The sequence below is a fragment of the Hyaena hyaena genome, unplaced genomic scaffold, assembly GCF_003009895.1.
Source record: "Hyaena hyaena isolate Hyena2069 unplaced genomic scaffold, ASM300989v1 scaffold_24, whole genome shotgun sequence".
Taxonomy (NCBI): Eukaryota; Metazoa; Chordata; class Mammalia; order Carnivora; family Hyaenidae; genus Hyaena; species Hyaena hyaena.
In genome coordinates this window covers 3,975,925-3,991,590 of record NW_024080656.1, presented here as the reverse complement: position 1 = coordinate 3,991,590, position 15,666 = coordinate 3,975,925, and the positions used below count along the sequence as shown (strand labels likewise).

The following is a 15,666-nucleotide window of genomic DNA, read 5'->3' as shown; positions in this document are numbered from 1 at the left end:
ATGTTGCCTCTAAACTCAGCTGCCATCTCTTGGCTTCATCGTAACATGGCTCGAAATACACACTTCTGTGTGACAGAGCTCGGCTAAAATAAGCACCGAAAGGCTATTCGTTGCAGCAAAGTTGGGAAGTAAGATGGGACATCAGCTCTCAGAGTTGCTGTTAACGGGACTGTGTAATTTCCTGGATGCCGCGTGAATGCTAACGTGTTGTTTCTGCTCTGTTCCCTCATGCCTTCCCGGACTCAGAGAGAGGTAACCAACCGATTTTCACTTCTCGCTCTTCATGGTGTCTTTTAAGTGTCTGGCACAGCTCACTTGCTTTCTTCATGCCATATTGCCACCCCCACAGACGTCGTCATCTGTGAAAGGCAGAACTGTGTTCTGTTTAACCTTCTATCATCATCATGCTCATGTGTCCTCATTGAAAACAGAGTATGGGATAGCATCTGGGTCCCCGGCCCTCCGTCGCGTTTGGCCCCGTTTGGGGAAGGTGACGGGCAAAAGTGAGGAAGGGGTAACGGGAACATGGTCACTCTCAGAAATGGCTGGGAGGGGTTGGATCCACATGCTGGGCACTAAACGTGAGGGGACATACTAACGTTGGGTCCCATGTTGTATCAGGCTTGTCATGCTTCTTGAAGAATTAATATTAGGACTTATGTATTCTCTGGAGTTTCATTGGGAAGGTTTGGCTCTAGGCTAATGGCCAGAGGACTGACTCCATTTCAACCTCGATTATTAGTCAAAGTATACAGAATTCTTCTCCTTTCCCACAACTAGATGAACAAAGTCTGGAAAGGCTGTAACTGAAGCGAAAAGCAGATGTTTAGTTCACATGTATGTGTTTACCGTGCTGTCAATGTCAGCCTCCCCATTTGGCTGACTGGGGGCTTTAAGCTCTATGCTTTATCACTTAATTAAAGCTCCATTTTTGATGGAAGAAGAAAGTTTTGAAATGTTTCTTATTTAAAAAAAATTTTTAATGTTTATTTTTTTGAGAGAGAGACGGAGAGACAGAGACAGAGTGTGAGTGGGGGAGGGGCAGAGAGAGAGGGAGACACAGATTCCGAAGCAGCTCCAGGCTCTGAGCTGTCAGCACAGAACCTGACACGGGGCTCGAACTCATGAACTGCGAGATCATGACTTGAGCCGAAGCCTGACACTTAACCGGCTGAGCCACCCAGGCACCCCTGAAACTTCTCTTTTTGAAAGAATGGTTGTGGTTACTGCTTGGCCGGCTGAGCCACCCAGGCGCCCCTGAAATTTCTCTTTTTGAAAGAATGATTGTGGTTACTGCTTGGCAAAGTGAAGAGACTCAGGCAGTCTCCTTGTTGCACTGGAGTGGATTTCAGGGGAGCTCCCGCCTGGTTGGGGGCCGAGCCGTCTCCAGCTGCCGTCAGTGCTCAGCGGTGAAGAGGGAAAGGGAGGCAGCACTAACTGGCTGGGTTACGCTTCCAGGATCAGTGTTCCCGAGGGTATGGTTACGAGAATCTGCAAACCTGACAGAATCTTTAATTATCTTGGGGGAGCCTCTAGCTTCTGGAGGTGGTGGAAGCTTCCAGAGGATGAGGAACGTGAGCTCCCTCATCTAAAGTAATGAGAGGTCCTGTCCCAACCAATGGTGAGGATGTTTTCAGATGTTTGCTAGTTCCTACTGTCTGTTATTTATTCAGGTCTCCTCCCTGGGAAGCGCTGAGTACGAACAGCAAGACTCTGCCCTTGAGAGGGTTACCAGTTCTGGTCCGCCAAAGCCACCTTGCTCATTTGCAGGTGGTAGAATTTCAAAGCTGCTGTTGATACAGCTTATGTGTCTCACAGAAGTGCCTAGTGAAGGATTCCCTGTGGAGAATGTGTGTTTACCCAGGTGATGAGTTACTGGAATGCCCTCTGAAGGGGCATCCCGGGAACTTAGTGTATTTGAACTTAGCATCTGCTTAAGCTTGTGAAGGAGAAAGAAAGTTGAGTTTACAAAGCTAGAGCATGAGCTCTGTGAGAGTAGTCCTGCCTGCTGATGTGCCACTGGACAAAATTAAAGAAACAAAAAATCGTGCGTGTGTAACATTCTCATTGGCCATCTAGGAGTATGATTTTCCCCTCCCCTTTCTTCCTCTCCCCTCCTCCCACCCCCAAAATGAGATTTTCAAAGTCCACTCAGAAAATAAGAGCAGTGAGGCAAAGAAGAGCAAACAGGCTTGAAAATAGGACTCCTCCTCCCTCCGGTCCCTGTGCAGGTAACAGTGGAGCTAAAGCCCTTGGTCATAAAGGGCTTAGACATGTAATGTTCGCATCAAATCTCTTGGTTGCTCTTTGTCCTTATTTGCGTATGGGTCCTGTCCTGTGCAGTTAAAGCAACTCTGGTGACTTACAAGATTCTACAGAAAGATAAGCAGGGCAGAAAGGGTCCTTATATATTTCAGCAAGTCTTAATATAATTCATACGAATGCAAATGATTATGAAAACATCACTCATGGATAAGGAGACAGGATTTCCAAAGAGACTTTTTCTTTGACTTTTTCCCCTTCATTTATAATGTCGACTCCCATTAATTGAATGCCTGTCCTGTGCCAGCTGTCACAAATTCCCAGCATCAAACAACATGTTTTTTGACCTGAGCAAACACAGATTACGTAGAAGGCATTATCTTCTTGTGGAGACTGGGATAGGACTGCTAGCAGTGGAGATTTGGTGGAGAATGGAAGGGAATCTCCTAGAAAAGAGGGGAGAGAGTCAGTCCCAGACAAGCCTGCGCTGTCTGTAGCTGACAGGGTCGCTCATTCTGGTTGGCTTCAGAAGGCAAAGCTCGATCCCACAAGCAAGGGCTGCAGGGAGGCAAATTTCAGTTTATTGTTTAGGAAAAAATACGTATTTTGGCTCAGAGGGAGCCTTCCTGCAGTGGAACAGGCTGATTCATTAAGCAAATCAGATTTCATATCACTGAAATATCCCAGGTACCACCTCTCTGTGCATCTGTAGACGGGGCGGTTTAATGTTAGCCTGGCTAACCTCTAAGAGGTCTGAAGGTGCCTCATAAGTTCCTTTTGAGGAGAGAGAAACACAGAAGCAAATCCATTTATGTAAGAGAGTTGCGGGGGAGAGAGGTAGGAAAAGGGTGAATACTTAAGTCTTGGCTCTTTTTTAATAGAACTCATTTCAATAAAGAATCACGTCTTCATTCATTCCGTAAGATTAAGCCCCTACAGGGTGATTAAAATGCTCTTCAACTGAGAAAAGTAAGAGCATTCTTTTGTCCTCTCCTTGCCATTAAGAAATTTGAGGCTGCCGTGTAGGATTTCTTAGCGCTGACATTTTTCCCTGGTGGAACTATTGGCTGGTCCTCTGGGGGAATAATTACCAGGGACAACAGCCAAAGGGTAGGAGCCGAGAGTTGGAAACACAAGGGCTCAATAAACAAATGGTGGAAAGGTGCTCACTTCTGTTCGAGTTTAAGGAAGGGGCACAGATAGCTACAGCCATAAGCCTGGGGGTTTTCTTGTTTTTGTGTTTGTTTTATACAAAAGGGATTTATTTAAAACAACAACAACAACAACAACAACAGTAAGACACAACTACGTACCTCATGACACTGTCACACTGGGCTTTTAACACAAGACTTCCTCTACCATACCGAGGGGGGAGGGGCATCACTTCCTGGTTTTTAAAGCAAACACAGTGATTCTCATGACTGCAGGAAATAAATGGGGCACAGCTCCATGTGTGGGGAGCAGGGGACTGGACCAGCGCCTCATTTAGCAGATGGCTCATCCAGCATTGTAACTGGAGCAAGCTGGAGCAAAGGGCAGAAATGCTTCTTGCTGCTGAGTGTCAGACAGAATGTCTCAGACATCTGGAAGACTGTTGGGAAAAACAGGAGCTGTGTTCTGACTGGACCTCAGAGATCCTTTGGGCCAGTGTTGTGGTTTAAGCCTTGGGGGGTGCGTGACCACCAGCGTGCTCTGTAGCTGGGGAAAGGGGGGCAGGTGCTAGAAGCCCATTTGAGCTGTGGAAGCCAGGTAGCTGTGTAGCCCCAGAGCTACTGGCGGCTCTTGAGGAAAGAATGCGGGGAAGGCGGGAGGGGGCAGGAGAGCTATTGAGGGCTCTGTAGGCGAAGGTTCCTAAAATGTCCCAATAGCGGGCTGACCCTCCCCCTCATGCAGTGTCAGAGCCACCTTGGGCCCTGCCTGGCTGTGTGACCCTCAGTGGCACCTGGTGCTTTTCCTTGCAAATTCACACATGGCCCCCGGCCCTGTCACAACAGCTTGGCTTGCAGTCTGTCAGGAACACTGTAGCTATGGAGGTTTCTTGTTCCCCTCAGAACACAGGAAGATCTCTAGAAAAGGTCAGAGTGCTCTGACATGTAAGCAAAAGGTCTTTTAGAACCCTAACACTGATTGGAAAATGTCTCTCTGAAAGGCCAAGTTGGGCAGCGTCTTGACCTTTGCTGAAACTGGATGATGGGACATGGGGAGCTCATGGACTGCCCCCTCTATTTCTGTGTTTGAGAGGTTTCACAATGAGACGTTTAAGAGAGCAAAAAATAGGCAGATACACAATGTTCTTTTGTACTCAGGAGGTCCCACTCTCTTCTCTAGGGAAAAGGCTTGGTCACCACAGATCTCCCTCCCTTCCTGTTGCTAAGGCCAAATGGCCTGTCTCTTGGCACTCCGCCTCTGCAGCCCTAGACACTTGCCTGAAACCCTCTTTTTTGGATTCCTTTGGAACCAGCTTGTCGTGGTCTTGCCCCCCACCCCCCAACACTTTCTCCACCCTTTCACTGGGCCCACTTGCCTCAACCAGGCCTTTAAATGCTTTCTCTTCTGGTCAGGCTTCATTTTGTCTTTTCCCATTCTCTACACCCTCTTCCCCCCTAAGTGCAGCTGCCCCCAAGCCCATGTCTTTAGGGACTAAAGCGTCCACCTGCTTGGTGGGCCTGGCCACCTGGTGCGCCTCAGGCACCTCCCGCTTCCTGCGCAATGGGGAGCTCATGAGCTTCCTTCACCAAATCCCTCCCCTCTCCCCACCTCCCTGTGAGGGCACTTAGTTGGCCCAGCAGGGACCCTAGAGGTATTCCTGGTTCTCAGCCATCCTTGCAACACCTCTTTTCCGTCTGTCTCTTCCACCTTGTTCTCACAGGTGCTGATCTAGCCCACATCAGGCTCGTCCTCGGCTGCTGTGTTGACATAAGGGGGCACCTCCCTTGACCCACTCTGTTGCATCCAAAGAAACTTCTGAAAACACATATCGTATGGGGTCACATGCCATATTGCAAGGCTCAGGTGGCCAGACTGCTGGTCGGACACAGGTACAACCTCCCTGAGGTCACCCTTGGCCCGTCCCCTCAGTACCAAGGTGTGCGCTTAGGACCAGCAGTTCTTTCAAATACTCCGTGGACTTTCTTACCTCGATGCCTTTGCTCATGCTCACTGAATCTTCTTTGACCGTCCACTACCCTTCTTATCCTGGTGAGGTTTTTACCCTACTTGACGATGCCACTCAAATCTCACTGGACGTCTGTATCATTAGACAGTGGGCTTCCGAGGCTGAACCTTGTCTGTGTTTGCATCTCTGGCTCCTGACACATAATAGTGGCTCAGAAGGTATTTGTGGAGAGAATGGAGTATTTTTTTAAATTAGAAGTCTTTAATCATGTCATAGTTTCGTTAGAACATAAAGCCAACCAGCAGCTGTATTAGTCCGATTGCTGCTTTAACAAATTACCACAAACGGTAGCTTAAAGCAACACAAATTTATCCTCCTACAGTCCTGGAGATCAGAAATCTGAAATGAGCATCACACTTGTAATCGTGATGTCCACATTGCCAAAAACTCCAAGAGGAAATCTATTTCCTTGCTTTCTCCAGCTTCTAGAGGCTGCCTGCTTTCTTGGCTGGTGGTCCCTTCTCCTGTTCTTTCATTTACAAGCAAAATTCCTCCATCTTTCCCCTGTAATTGTGTTGGGCCCAACCAGATAATTCCAGATAAGAGCCCCATCTCAACATCTTTAATTTAATCCCATTTGCCACGTGAGGTGACCTATTCACAGATTCTGGAGATTAGGGGTGAGCTTCTTAGAAGGGTCATCATTCTATTACAGCAGCCTTTTCAGAAATCAGGTGCTGGGAAGCCAAGCTTTTTTAACCGTTTATTTTTGAGAGAGAGACAGAGCACAAGCAGGGGAGGGGCAGAGAGAAACAGAGACACAAAATCCCAAGCAGGCACCAGGTTCTGAGCTGTCAGCACAGAACCCGACAGAGCCGTGAGATCATGACCTGAGCTGAAACCAAGAGTCAGCCGCTTAATGGACTGAGCCACCCAGGCACCCCATGGACAGCCAAGCTTTTGAAACCACCATTTAAGCAACATTTGGGTTTCATTCTGAATAATAATAAAATTAGATCAGCCACGCATTTCATTGCACACATAGGAAGTTGTTTACCTTCTCTATGCCCCAGGTCTGAGAGAGAGGCCTCACTGCCTCTGACAAACCCCCCGTGTATAGCTTGCAGCTATTTAGGGTGACTAGGGACATGTCTCAATAAGAGAGGTTCACAAATCGCCTGACCTCCCCACTGAGGAGAGAATGCTTGTTTTTTCCTGGGAAACAGATGAAACCCTGGCGGGGTTAGTTATGGGATTCACTCGCTGTCACAAACGGACAGATTCCTACCTCCCTGATCTATCAGCCAGGTACCTGCGAGGGAACAGGAAAAGATAAAATCTGTTTAAAAAAAAAAAAAAAAATTGTCAGAATCCCCCAAAGCCTTCGGCATCTGAACCTCTCCTTTAGGAAGATGTGGGTTCCAAATGGTTGCCTTAGGCATTAATCACTCTCCCTGGAGCCAGAAGAAAATGAAGATTAATAATAATAATTTTGTTTTAAAAAAATTACTCCTAAGGGGTTGCATATTAAGGAACAGAGGGCATGGAGCTGAAGTTTGATAGGATGATCCATTGCTTACTGATCATGGATTTTTCATCCTCCCTGATGGTAACCTTGCACTTGGAACACTTGCAGGGCTGCCATCGGTCCTGAAGAGCAGGTTGGACCTTGAAAGCTTATGTCATTGAATATCAAAACTGGGCAGGAACCCAGGAAATCATGCTTTTCAACTTCCTCACTTAGAGATGAGGCTAGACTCCATGTCCAAGGTCGTATAGTTCAGTGGATTCGGAATGAGACTGTAATTGGGGCTGCCTGAATGCTGACTCATCGCTCTCTGGCTTTGCCTTACTATCTCTGAGAGAACAGACACGTTAAATCTGTGCAAGAACTGCAAAAAGGAGGCCGTGACAAGCTCCTGTCCTTTGTGCTATAGAATTTAAATACTATAATAAGCATCTAGACACCAGCAAGGTCCTGGAGCCCAGCAGGCCAAGCAGGCTTTTGAGCTGGTTGGACTGTACCGTAGAGGGAGCAGTGACCCGCAGTGCAGGGACACCAGCGGTCACCAAGTGAGGAGAGATGCCATGAGTGGGGACCTGCCTTTCCAGGGCAGAAAGGACAGCTCCTTGGCTGGAATAAGGATGCTGGAAGAGTAGGTGGGACAGATTTTAAAACTGTAGAAATCCACAGAGTTGTTGGGGATCATAGAACCAAAGAGATTTGACCACAGCTGAACGTGGAATTTTTTTTTAAGGTTATTTACTTAGAAAGAGCAAGCAGCAAGGGAGGGCCAGAGAGAGAGGGAGACAGAGAGTCTTGAGCAGGCTCTGGGCTTTTAGCACAGAGCCTGACGTGAGTCTCGAACTCACAAAATGTGAGATCATGACCTGAGCTGAAATCAGGAGTCTGGACACTTAACCTGCTGAGCCCCCAGGCTCCTGAACATGGAATTTTGAAGGGAAACAGCTGTGCGTGGCAAGACACCACATATATTCCTTTAGGATCCATTTAGGAAAGAAAAGCCAGAGAGATGGGGGCTAGAAACTGGGCTTTCCTTGAGCATGGTCTCCAAAAGTGAAGCCTTCTGTCTTTTTTTTTTTTTTTTTAAATACAGTATGAAACCTTGGATTGTGAGTAACTTGTTCTGCAAGTGGCCCACAAGACAGGCAAATATTTTTCATAAATTTTAACTTGATAAACGAGCGACATCTTGCAATACGAATAGTACTTGATGCCAGATGTCACATGATTCCCAACTGAGCCACCGGTTCTTGAAATTCTCTTCGATATACAAATGCTTTGGATTGTATGCGTGTTTCCAGAACAAATTATGCTCTCAAACCAAGGTTTTACTCTGCTATGCTGTCTCCATGGTGGTTGAGACTAGAATGGGAAGGCATCAGGAACCCCGTGTAGAACAAGACTGTGCTCACCTCTCAGTCTAGGCCCAGCACCTCGCCCAGACCCACCCCTCGCTGCCATGAAGCCTGTCATCGACGCCTCTGACGGAGGGCCGGTTCACCCAACAGGAGATGGGGATGCTGCTGCAGGCCCTATGCCAGAAGGGGAAGAACACTCACCACCTATATGGCCAGGCCTGGACCTGGTACTGGGGGTGAATAAGGCACAGATCTTCTTCACAGAGCTTCAAGGACTTGTGGGGAGGATACATTCCTACACAGACACTGATGGTACTCTGTGTTTAGTGCCGTGTGCATAAGTTGTGGCCACAGCACCGGGAAGGGCGCTCTGTCCAGCTCTGAGTCCCACACCGTGACAAGGGCATGGAGACCGTGTGCGCAGAGGCGGGGAGGGGAGACTGCTTGAGAATGCCCAAGAGGTCGAGGTCGTAGGGCTGGCGGGAGGGGGGATGGGTTCAGGACATTTTTCGGGAGGTAAAACCTGCCAAACAAACACGGGGCAGGCGGGGGGGGGGGGGGTGTCCAGAGGCTGATGGAGAGGCCAGAAGGCCTCCTGGTTCCAGCATGGAGGGCACCAGCTGAGACAGAACGAGAGGAAAGAGAACATTGGGGGGGAACCGGTAGTGAAGCCAGGTGTGGACAGGCTGAGGCTGAAGTGCCCCTGACCTGGAGGCGGGGCTTAGAGAGCCCCCACGGCGCATGGCAGGCCGTGCAGGGTAGGCTTCTCTGCCGCGTGGCCTCCAGTAGATAGACCCCTGTGCCTTCCCAAAGAAGCCAAGGATATCTAGAGGAACGTGGCTGTCATGGTCTGGGAAAAGACCACCAGTTCTTAGAGGAACCATTAAAAATAAATGCAGCTGTGGTTACATTTGCAGTGCCCTGGCTTAAGCAGCAAACACAAAGAAACCAGTGATCCACGTGGGGTAAATCTGGGCGTTTCTTGTACTTAAACACTTTGATCTTGAAACCATTGTCCTCCAATACGAACAGTGAGAAATTTAGTTGTACGGTTAGTTGTTCTACCCGGTTTTTTGAAGCCAGGTCTTGGCACAGTCGATATCCTTTTCATCAGTAAAGCAGATGGTAACGTGCAGCACCAGCTGCGTGCCCGCCGAGGTGTCTGCGCTGACCGTTTACCATGTGCTGCCACCGCCACCCTGGGCTCCGGAGTGGGAGCCGCGCTTAACATAACAGTCAAATCCCGTCAACGGAATGTTGGTCTGCGGTGTCCCCTTGTGTCACTGCCCACCCTGTGACTGCCTGTCCACTTTCTCCTGCAGCTGTGGTCCGATGCACTCTCCGTGCACGTGTTTACCCATCAGACCCTATTGTTCTTTCTTTTGTACCACTGTTTGTCATAGTAGCGCTCATGCACACTCATGCTCTTCTCAAGCCCCCTTTCTCTTTTATAATCATAATATTTGTTGTTATGCTAGAGAGGAGGTTCATAAAAAAATCAGTTTTTCATTAAGGGCTGTAAGAGATTCCAGGAGTTCAGCACACTGACTTTGGGAAACAATGTAGTTCTTTTACTCAGAAATGAATTATTTTTTAAAAAATTGTTTTAATGTTTATTTTTAAGAGAGAGTGAGAGAGACAGAATGTGAGCAGGGGAGGGGCAGAGAGAGGGAGACACAGAATCTGAAGCAGGCTCCAGGCTCTGAGCTGCCAGCATAGAGCGTGATGTGGGGCTCCCAACTCATGATGGCAAGATCATGACCTGAGCCGAAGTCGGACCCTTAAGGGACTGAGCCACCCAGGTGCCCCAGAAATGAATTCTTACCATGAAACTGTTCCTCCATTTTTGGGTAGCTCTTGACGTTTACATTTTGTTTTTAACCATCACATACTCTGTTTACCACTGACATACTGGCTCCTTGCTCAGCTAACATTCGTAACTAGAGGCTGTGTTGGTAAAGTTTCCTTTTCTGACATACTGACAAATTTTGTTTGCACAGAGATTTTGCTTATGTAGCAAGAGACAAAGATACGAGAATTTTGAAATGTCATGTATTTCGATGTGACACACCAGCAAAAGCCATTGCCACAAGTCTCCACGAAATCTGTTCCAAGGTAAGGCGGGTCAGCACACCGTGGTCCATCCCTCTCTTTTTTTCTCACCACCTGAGCAGGGGAGGGGCCGTGAAAGGGCAGGGGAAGGGGGCTGCATTCAGGCAGAAGCGAGCAGACCATGTGTTTAGCCCAGGAAAAGTACTGCATTTCAGGTGGTGTTCTCAGTGGCTCTCTACCCACCAAATGAGTAGAGCCTTCGAGCCCCCCACAGTTTGGAGGGTATGGTAGGTGGGCAGAACAGTGACGGGAGAAGTGGTAGAGATGTGGACCCCGAGCCTGACTGGGAAAAGAGGGGAAGGAGTCAGGGCAGATTTTCCAGAGACAGGGTCCCCTGATCTGAGAGTAAATGCAGGGAGAAGAACGGGTGTCTGTGCAAATGCAGGCAGCCAGGGGTCGCCATGAACCCACACTGACTTCAGGAGGACACGCAGCTGCTCGTGGAAACTGACCGGCCATGAGGCAGGGCTGTGGTCAGTGTCTCACACCGGTGAGGTCCTGCTTCCTTAACCAGAGTCACAGAGCCTCCGAGTGAGGACAGACGGGCATCTCAGGACCAACCTTCCTCCTCCCATCCAGCAGAGCAGTCCCCACCTTCTGCCTGGGCCCTCCTTTGACCTCCATCCACAGGGTCCCCTACTTTTCTGGAGACTGTTCTATTAAATTGAACAGCTCTGGCTGAGAGTTCTTTCTTGTGTAGACCTGAAGTCTTCCTCTCTAGAACTTCTACATATTTACTTGAGATGTGTGATCTATAGCAACAGAGAAAGATTCCTCCATCTCATCCCTTTGCTGGGCAGCCCTTTATTATCTGAAACCCTCTGAAGCTGAGAACTGTACCCGCACACTTAGAAGTGCAAACCAAGTATCTGTCCGGTCTCTCTGCTCCTGTCTTCCTCCTTTCTCCCGAAACCCCACCCCCATCTCTTTGGGGTCACGTGGCTACCAGGCTCCTAACCCTCTTGTGAGAGTACCCTGGTTGGTTCCCCCTGAATGAACACAGTGTTCCAAGGATGAGCCGGTAGAGAAAAGACCAGGGACCACTCTGTCCCTTGATCTCCAAGGATGCAGTACCGAAGTGATTGATGTTTTTAGCAACCGTATCACCTGCCATCTTGTGTTCGAATACTGGTTAGCCAGGTGCCCAGGACTCTGTCACGGATGCCCTTCAGGCGGGCCTGTCGTCTACTCCCCAAACTTATTCACTGAATCTACACAAAGGACTCGCTGTCACCTCTGCTGGGAACCCCCTTTGTGGTTTGAGGTGGATGTCAAGACCCAGCCTCATTACAATTCTTCTGAGCCAGCCACGCCCCGGCTGTAGCCACTGCACGGGCCCGTGGCTGGGCAGCTGGGGCATGGCAGCCACCAGCCACATTTCCGAAGGGAGGGGTGGGACCTGGTGCAGGTGGCCAGAGCATACGGGATGGGACCACCGTTACTCCCGGCCCCGATTCACACTCGTGTACAACAGGCCCAGGCCCCGGCTGCGCCTGTTACAGCAGTGCAGGACACTCGCCGGGGGCCGTTTGCGTCCTCCATGTATGCAGCAGACATCGCTGAACACTGTTTATGTGCCAAGGACTGTTCTAAGAACGCAGCAGACACTAAAACAGAAAAAAAAAAAAAAAAATCTTTGTCCTTGGGGAGTGCAAAACCCCCAGAACACAGCCCAGCACAGAGTTAAGTGCTCAGTAAAAATGTGATGTTGTTAAACTCAGCCGCCTCCTTGGCTGTGGGCCCAGGCACAGGCCTGGTGGCGTGAGCTCTGGGGAAGAGGTGACTTTCATTCCCGCTGGAGTTTTCAGAAAGCTTGGGCTGGGAATGAAGGTGTGAGTTACCTTTTGGGTCATTGAAGGTTCAGTTCCTAAACCACCAGCACTGTGTAAACAGAAGTGAAGTGACTATTCAGTAAAGGAGACGTTCGTGCCCCCAGTGGTAGACAGCTGATGGACTGAACAGTTTGCAACTAGCCCCGCTAGCAGCTAATCTTTCCAAGCACTGACAGAGCTGACATCGCCTTATCCCTGGGGACGTAAATATTACTATTCCCACGTGCAGAGAGGAGATGAGACACCAGAGGTCAGGTGACTCGCCCAAGGTCACACAGCTAGTAAGTAGCGAAGGTGGGATTTGAACTCATACACGCCATCCCGAGGGCCCTGGAGAGGGGACCTAACAGCCAGCATTCAGAAGCAGTGGGAAAAGTCCATCGCTGTGTGCCCCCCACCGACCGCAGTGGGCCAGCAGAGGGTATCTGGGGTATTTCACTAGAGGTGGGAGCCTGGAAAGTGGAGGAATAAGTTCCAAACAGCAGGGAACTGCTGCCCTGAGGGCTAGCCATTCACCTGTTACCCGTAGGGAAAATGGGTACATTCTCAACTATGCAGCCCAGCGGTACGGGGGTGGGAGGTCAGGCGGTGGACTACAAAACCAGCTCAGCTTGGAGGCAGAGTCAGCGCAGGCCCTTTACTGACTGGCATAACTGAAGTCCGGGCTTCTGTGACCACAAACCACAGTGTGTTTTCTCCCCTTCAGATTATGGCCGAGCGGAAGAATGCCAAAGCCCTGGCCTGCAGCACCTTACAGGAAAGAACCAATGTGAACCTCGACGTTCCCTTGCAAGGTACGTCAGTGGCATCTGCTGTCTTCGTGATGGCGCCACCCATCCTAGTCAGGAGCTAGCGGGTCTCACAGAGTTCCCAGCTGTTTCTAGCCTTAAAAACCATCCTCACCCCATGGAAACTAATTTGACAATAAACTATTTGTGTAAAAAAAAAAAAAAAAAAAAAAAAAAAACCATGCTCACCCCAACAAATGCCCGCTGAGCTGGCGCCAGGGAGCCCCTGTGCAGAGTTCATTTTGTGTCAAGAGGATTAGGCACAAAAGGCCAGGAATAGTTTTGTTATGACAGGACAAGATTAAGGAATATCGTCTTTAGTGGATTTATAACTCCTGTACAGTCTGGGATAAGAACCAGCTAGTTTAGAAATATGTGGGTTGATGTGGGGGAAAAAAATTTTCTTGTAACTGTGATGATGAATGTTAGACTCACGGTAATGGGTTTGCAATATAGACACCTAGCAAGTCACTGTGTTCTACCCCTGAAACTAACATCATGGTATGCATCAGTTATACCTCAATAAAATAAATATATATATATTGGGGGCGACTGGGTGGCTTAGTCGGTTAAGTGTCCGACTTTCGCTTAGGTCATGATCTCGCAGTTCGTGGGTTCGAGCCCCGCGTCGGGCTCTGTGCTGACTGCCAGCTCGGAGCCTGGAGCCTGTTTCAGTCTGTGACTCCCTCTCTCTCTGACCCTCCCCTGCTCACGCTGTCTCTCTCTCTCTCTCTCCTAGAAATAAATAAAACATTAAAAAAAAAAAATATATATATATATATATATATGTATATATATATTGATTTCGGGGGATTCTGTTTAGTCTTTTTTCCTGTCTCTGTGCCCTTTGCGATTAAATTCTCTCTGGGCATCAACCCTCTAACAAAGAGGAATCAGGAACTGTTACTGAGCATGTCTGAAGAGGGCAGTGGCAGGGCCAGCACACCCGTAACCATTCCTGCCTCCTTGCCAGGAAACGGAAGTTGAGTGGGTTCTGATCGCCAGAGCCCCAGTGTCTGGCGCAAGAGCCCTTGACCTCACAGAGCAGGTGCGCCACACCTCGCTCTAGAGACAGGCTGTTGTGGCACGGGTGGTGCTGGGCACGGCGGATGACACACGGAGTGGTGGCTGTTTTTTATGCGTACTTTGAAACCACTGAGAAAGTGCTGTTGCTTTTGTTCCCCGCAGTAGACTTTCCAACACCAAAGACTGAGCTGGTGCAGAAGTTCCATGTGCAGTACTTGGGCATGTTACCCGTAGACAAACCAGTGGGTATGTGAAACATTTATGTCCTATTGCCGTGCAAGTGTTGGCGAGCTCGGGGGAGGTGTCCACCCTCCCCAAAGCGCGGGGTCTGCTGTTCTGCTCCCTTTCCCCGTCTTGCCTTAGGCCCTTGCACTGTCACCAGCCACAGTACGTGAATAGTCCTAATCGAAGAGCAATGAGGGCAGGCTAATAAGCTGCTCGTCATGTGGTCCTCGAACATAAGGACTTCACAAGGCAGAAGTAGTTCTCCTGCGCCCAGCAGGCCAGAGATGCATGAGCCCGGACCGTAGAGGGCTCTGCCCTTCTCAAGTGGAGCTCCGTCTCTGGGGCCATCTCTGCTTCGGGCCTTGGTGGCCCCAGGGCGGGGAGAAAGGGTGAGGGAGCCCTCATGCTCTCCTTCCAAGGTGTGACCCCGAAGCGGCACACACCGCAGTCAGCTCCCACCCCAGGAGCAGAACGTAGTTGCTTAGCCACACCGAGCTGCAGGGCGGCTGGGAGATGTGCCCTTTCCCGGGGCAGAAAGGGCTGCGGAGAAACCGGGACCCTCATGCACCGCTCGGAGGAAAGCAGGGTGGTCTGGCCGCTCGGGAAAGCGGTCCGGCAGTCCCTCGGAAGTTCACAGAGTTCCCGTTTGACTCAGCAGTTCCGCTCCTCGGCCTACACCCAAGTGGCACGAAAACATCTGTCCACATAAACGTGCCCAGCGTAGTATTCATAATCGTCAAAAGTGGGAACAAACGTCCATCAACTAATGAACGGATTAATGAACTATGATACTGCCACACAGAGGAATTTTACTTGGCAGTGAAAAGGAATGACGTATGGATAAATGCTACAACGTGGGTGAACCACGAACACCACCTGCTAAATGAAAGAAGCCAGTTACAAACCACATATACTATGTGATTCCGCATATATGAAATGTCCAGAATAGATAAATCTCTGGGGTTAGAAATTAAATAATTGCCTGCAACTAGGGGGCTGGGAAGAAACAGACTGTGACCCCAAAAATGTAGACGGTTTCTTTTGGGGGAAATGAAAATGTTCTAAAGCTCATTGTGATGATTGCACAACTCTGTGAATGTACTAAAACCTATTGCCCTGTACACTTTAAATGAGTAAATTGTAGATGAATTATGTCTCAATAAAGTTGTTATCTGACCTACCCCCTCACGCTACCACAAAAAAAAACAGCTGTGGGAACACTCAGCAAAAGGTATAGTGCATTCTATTCACGTACGGGGCCTTCCAAACTTGACCTTGTTCGAGTCGCAGAGTAAGGTAGAGGAAGATTGGGGTGTTCTGGCAGATGCTGGCTTCTGTCCAGTTCCTTCTCCCCAGGCTCCTTGCTTAGGAAAAGGTAGCATTTGCCGAAGTTCTGTTTATATACTCAGGACTAGGGAATTTT

At 49.2% G+C, this 15,666-nt stretch overlaps 1 protein-coding gene across 12 annotated transcripts in view; it reads left to right on the top strand.

Moving 5' to 3' along the window:
* APBB2 (amyloid beta precursor protein binding family B member 2) overlaps positions 1-15,666 on the top strand; it is a 379,646-nt gene that overhangs the window by 352,973 nt on the left and 11,007 nt on the right. For 6 of the 12 annotated variants that reach the window (XM_039227003.1, XM_039227004.1, XM_039227009.1 and 3 more), the window contains 4 exons: positions 247-252; positions 10,261-10,375; positions 12,911-12,998; positions 14,181-14,264. In XM_039227003.1, the coding sequence (XP_039082934.1) occupies positions 247-252; positions 10,261-10,375; positions 12,911-12,998; positions 14,181-14,264 (293 nt within the window). Of the gene's footprint in view, positions 1-246; positions 253-3,721; positions 3,906-10,260; positions 10,376-12,910; positions 12,999-14,180; positions 14,265-15,666 lie in introns of those variants that run through there. The other 6 variants (XM_039227013.1, XM_039227011.1, XM_039227007.1 and 3 more) reach the window with 2 other exon arrangements.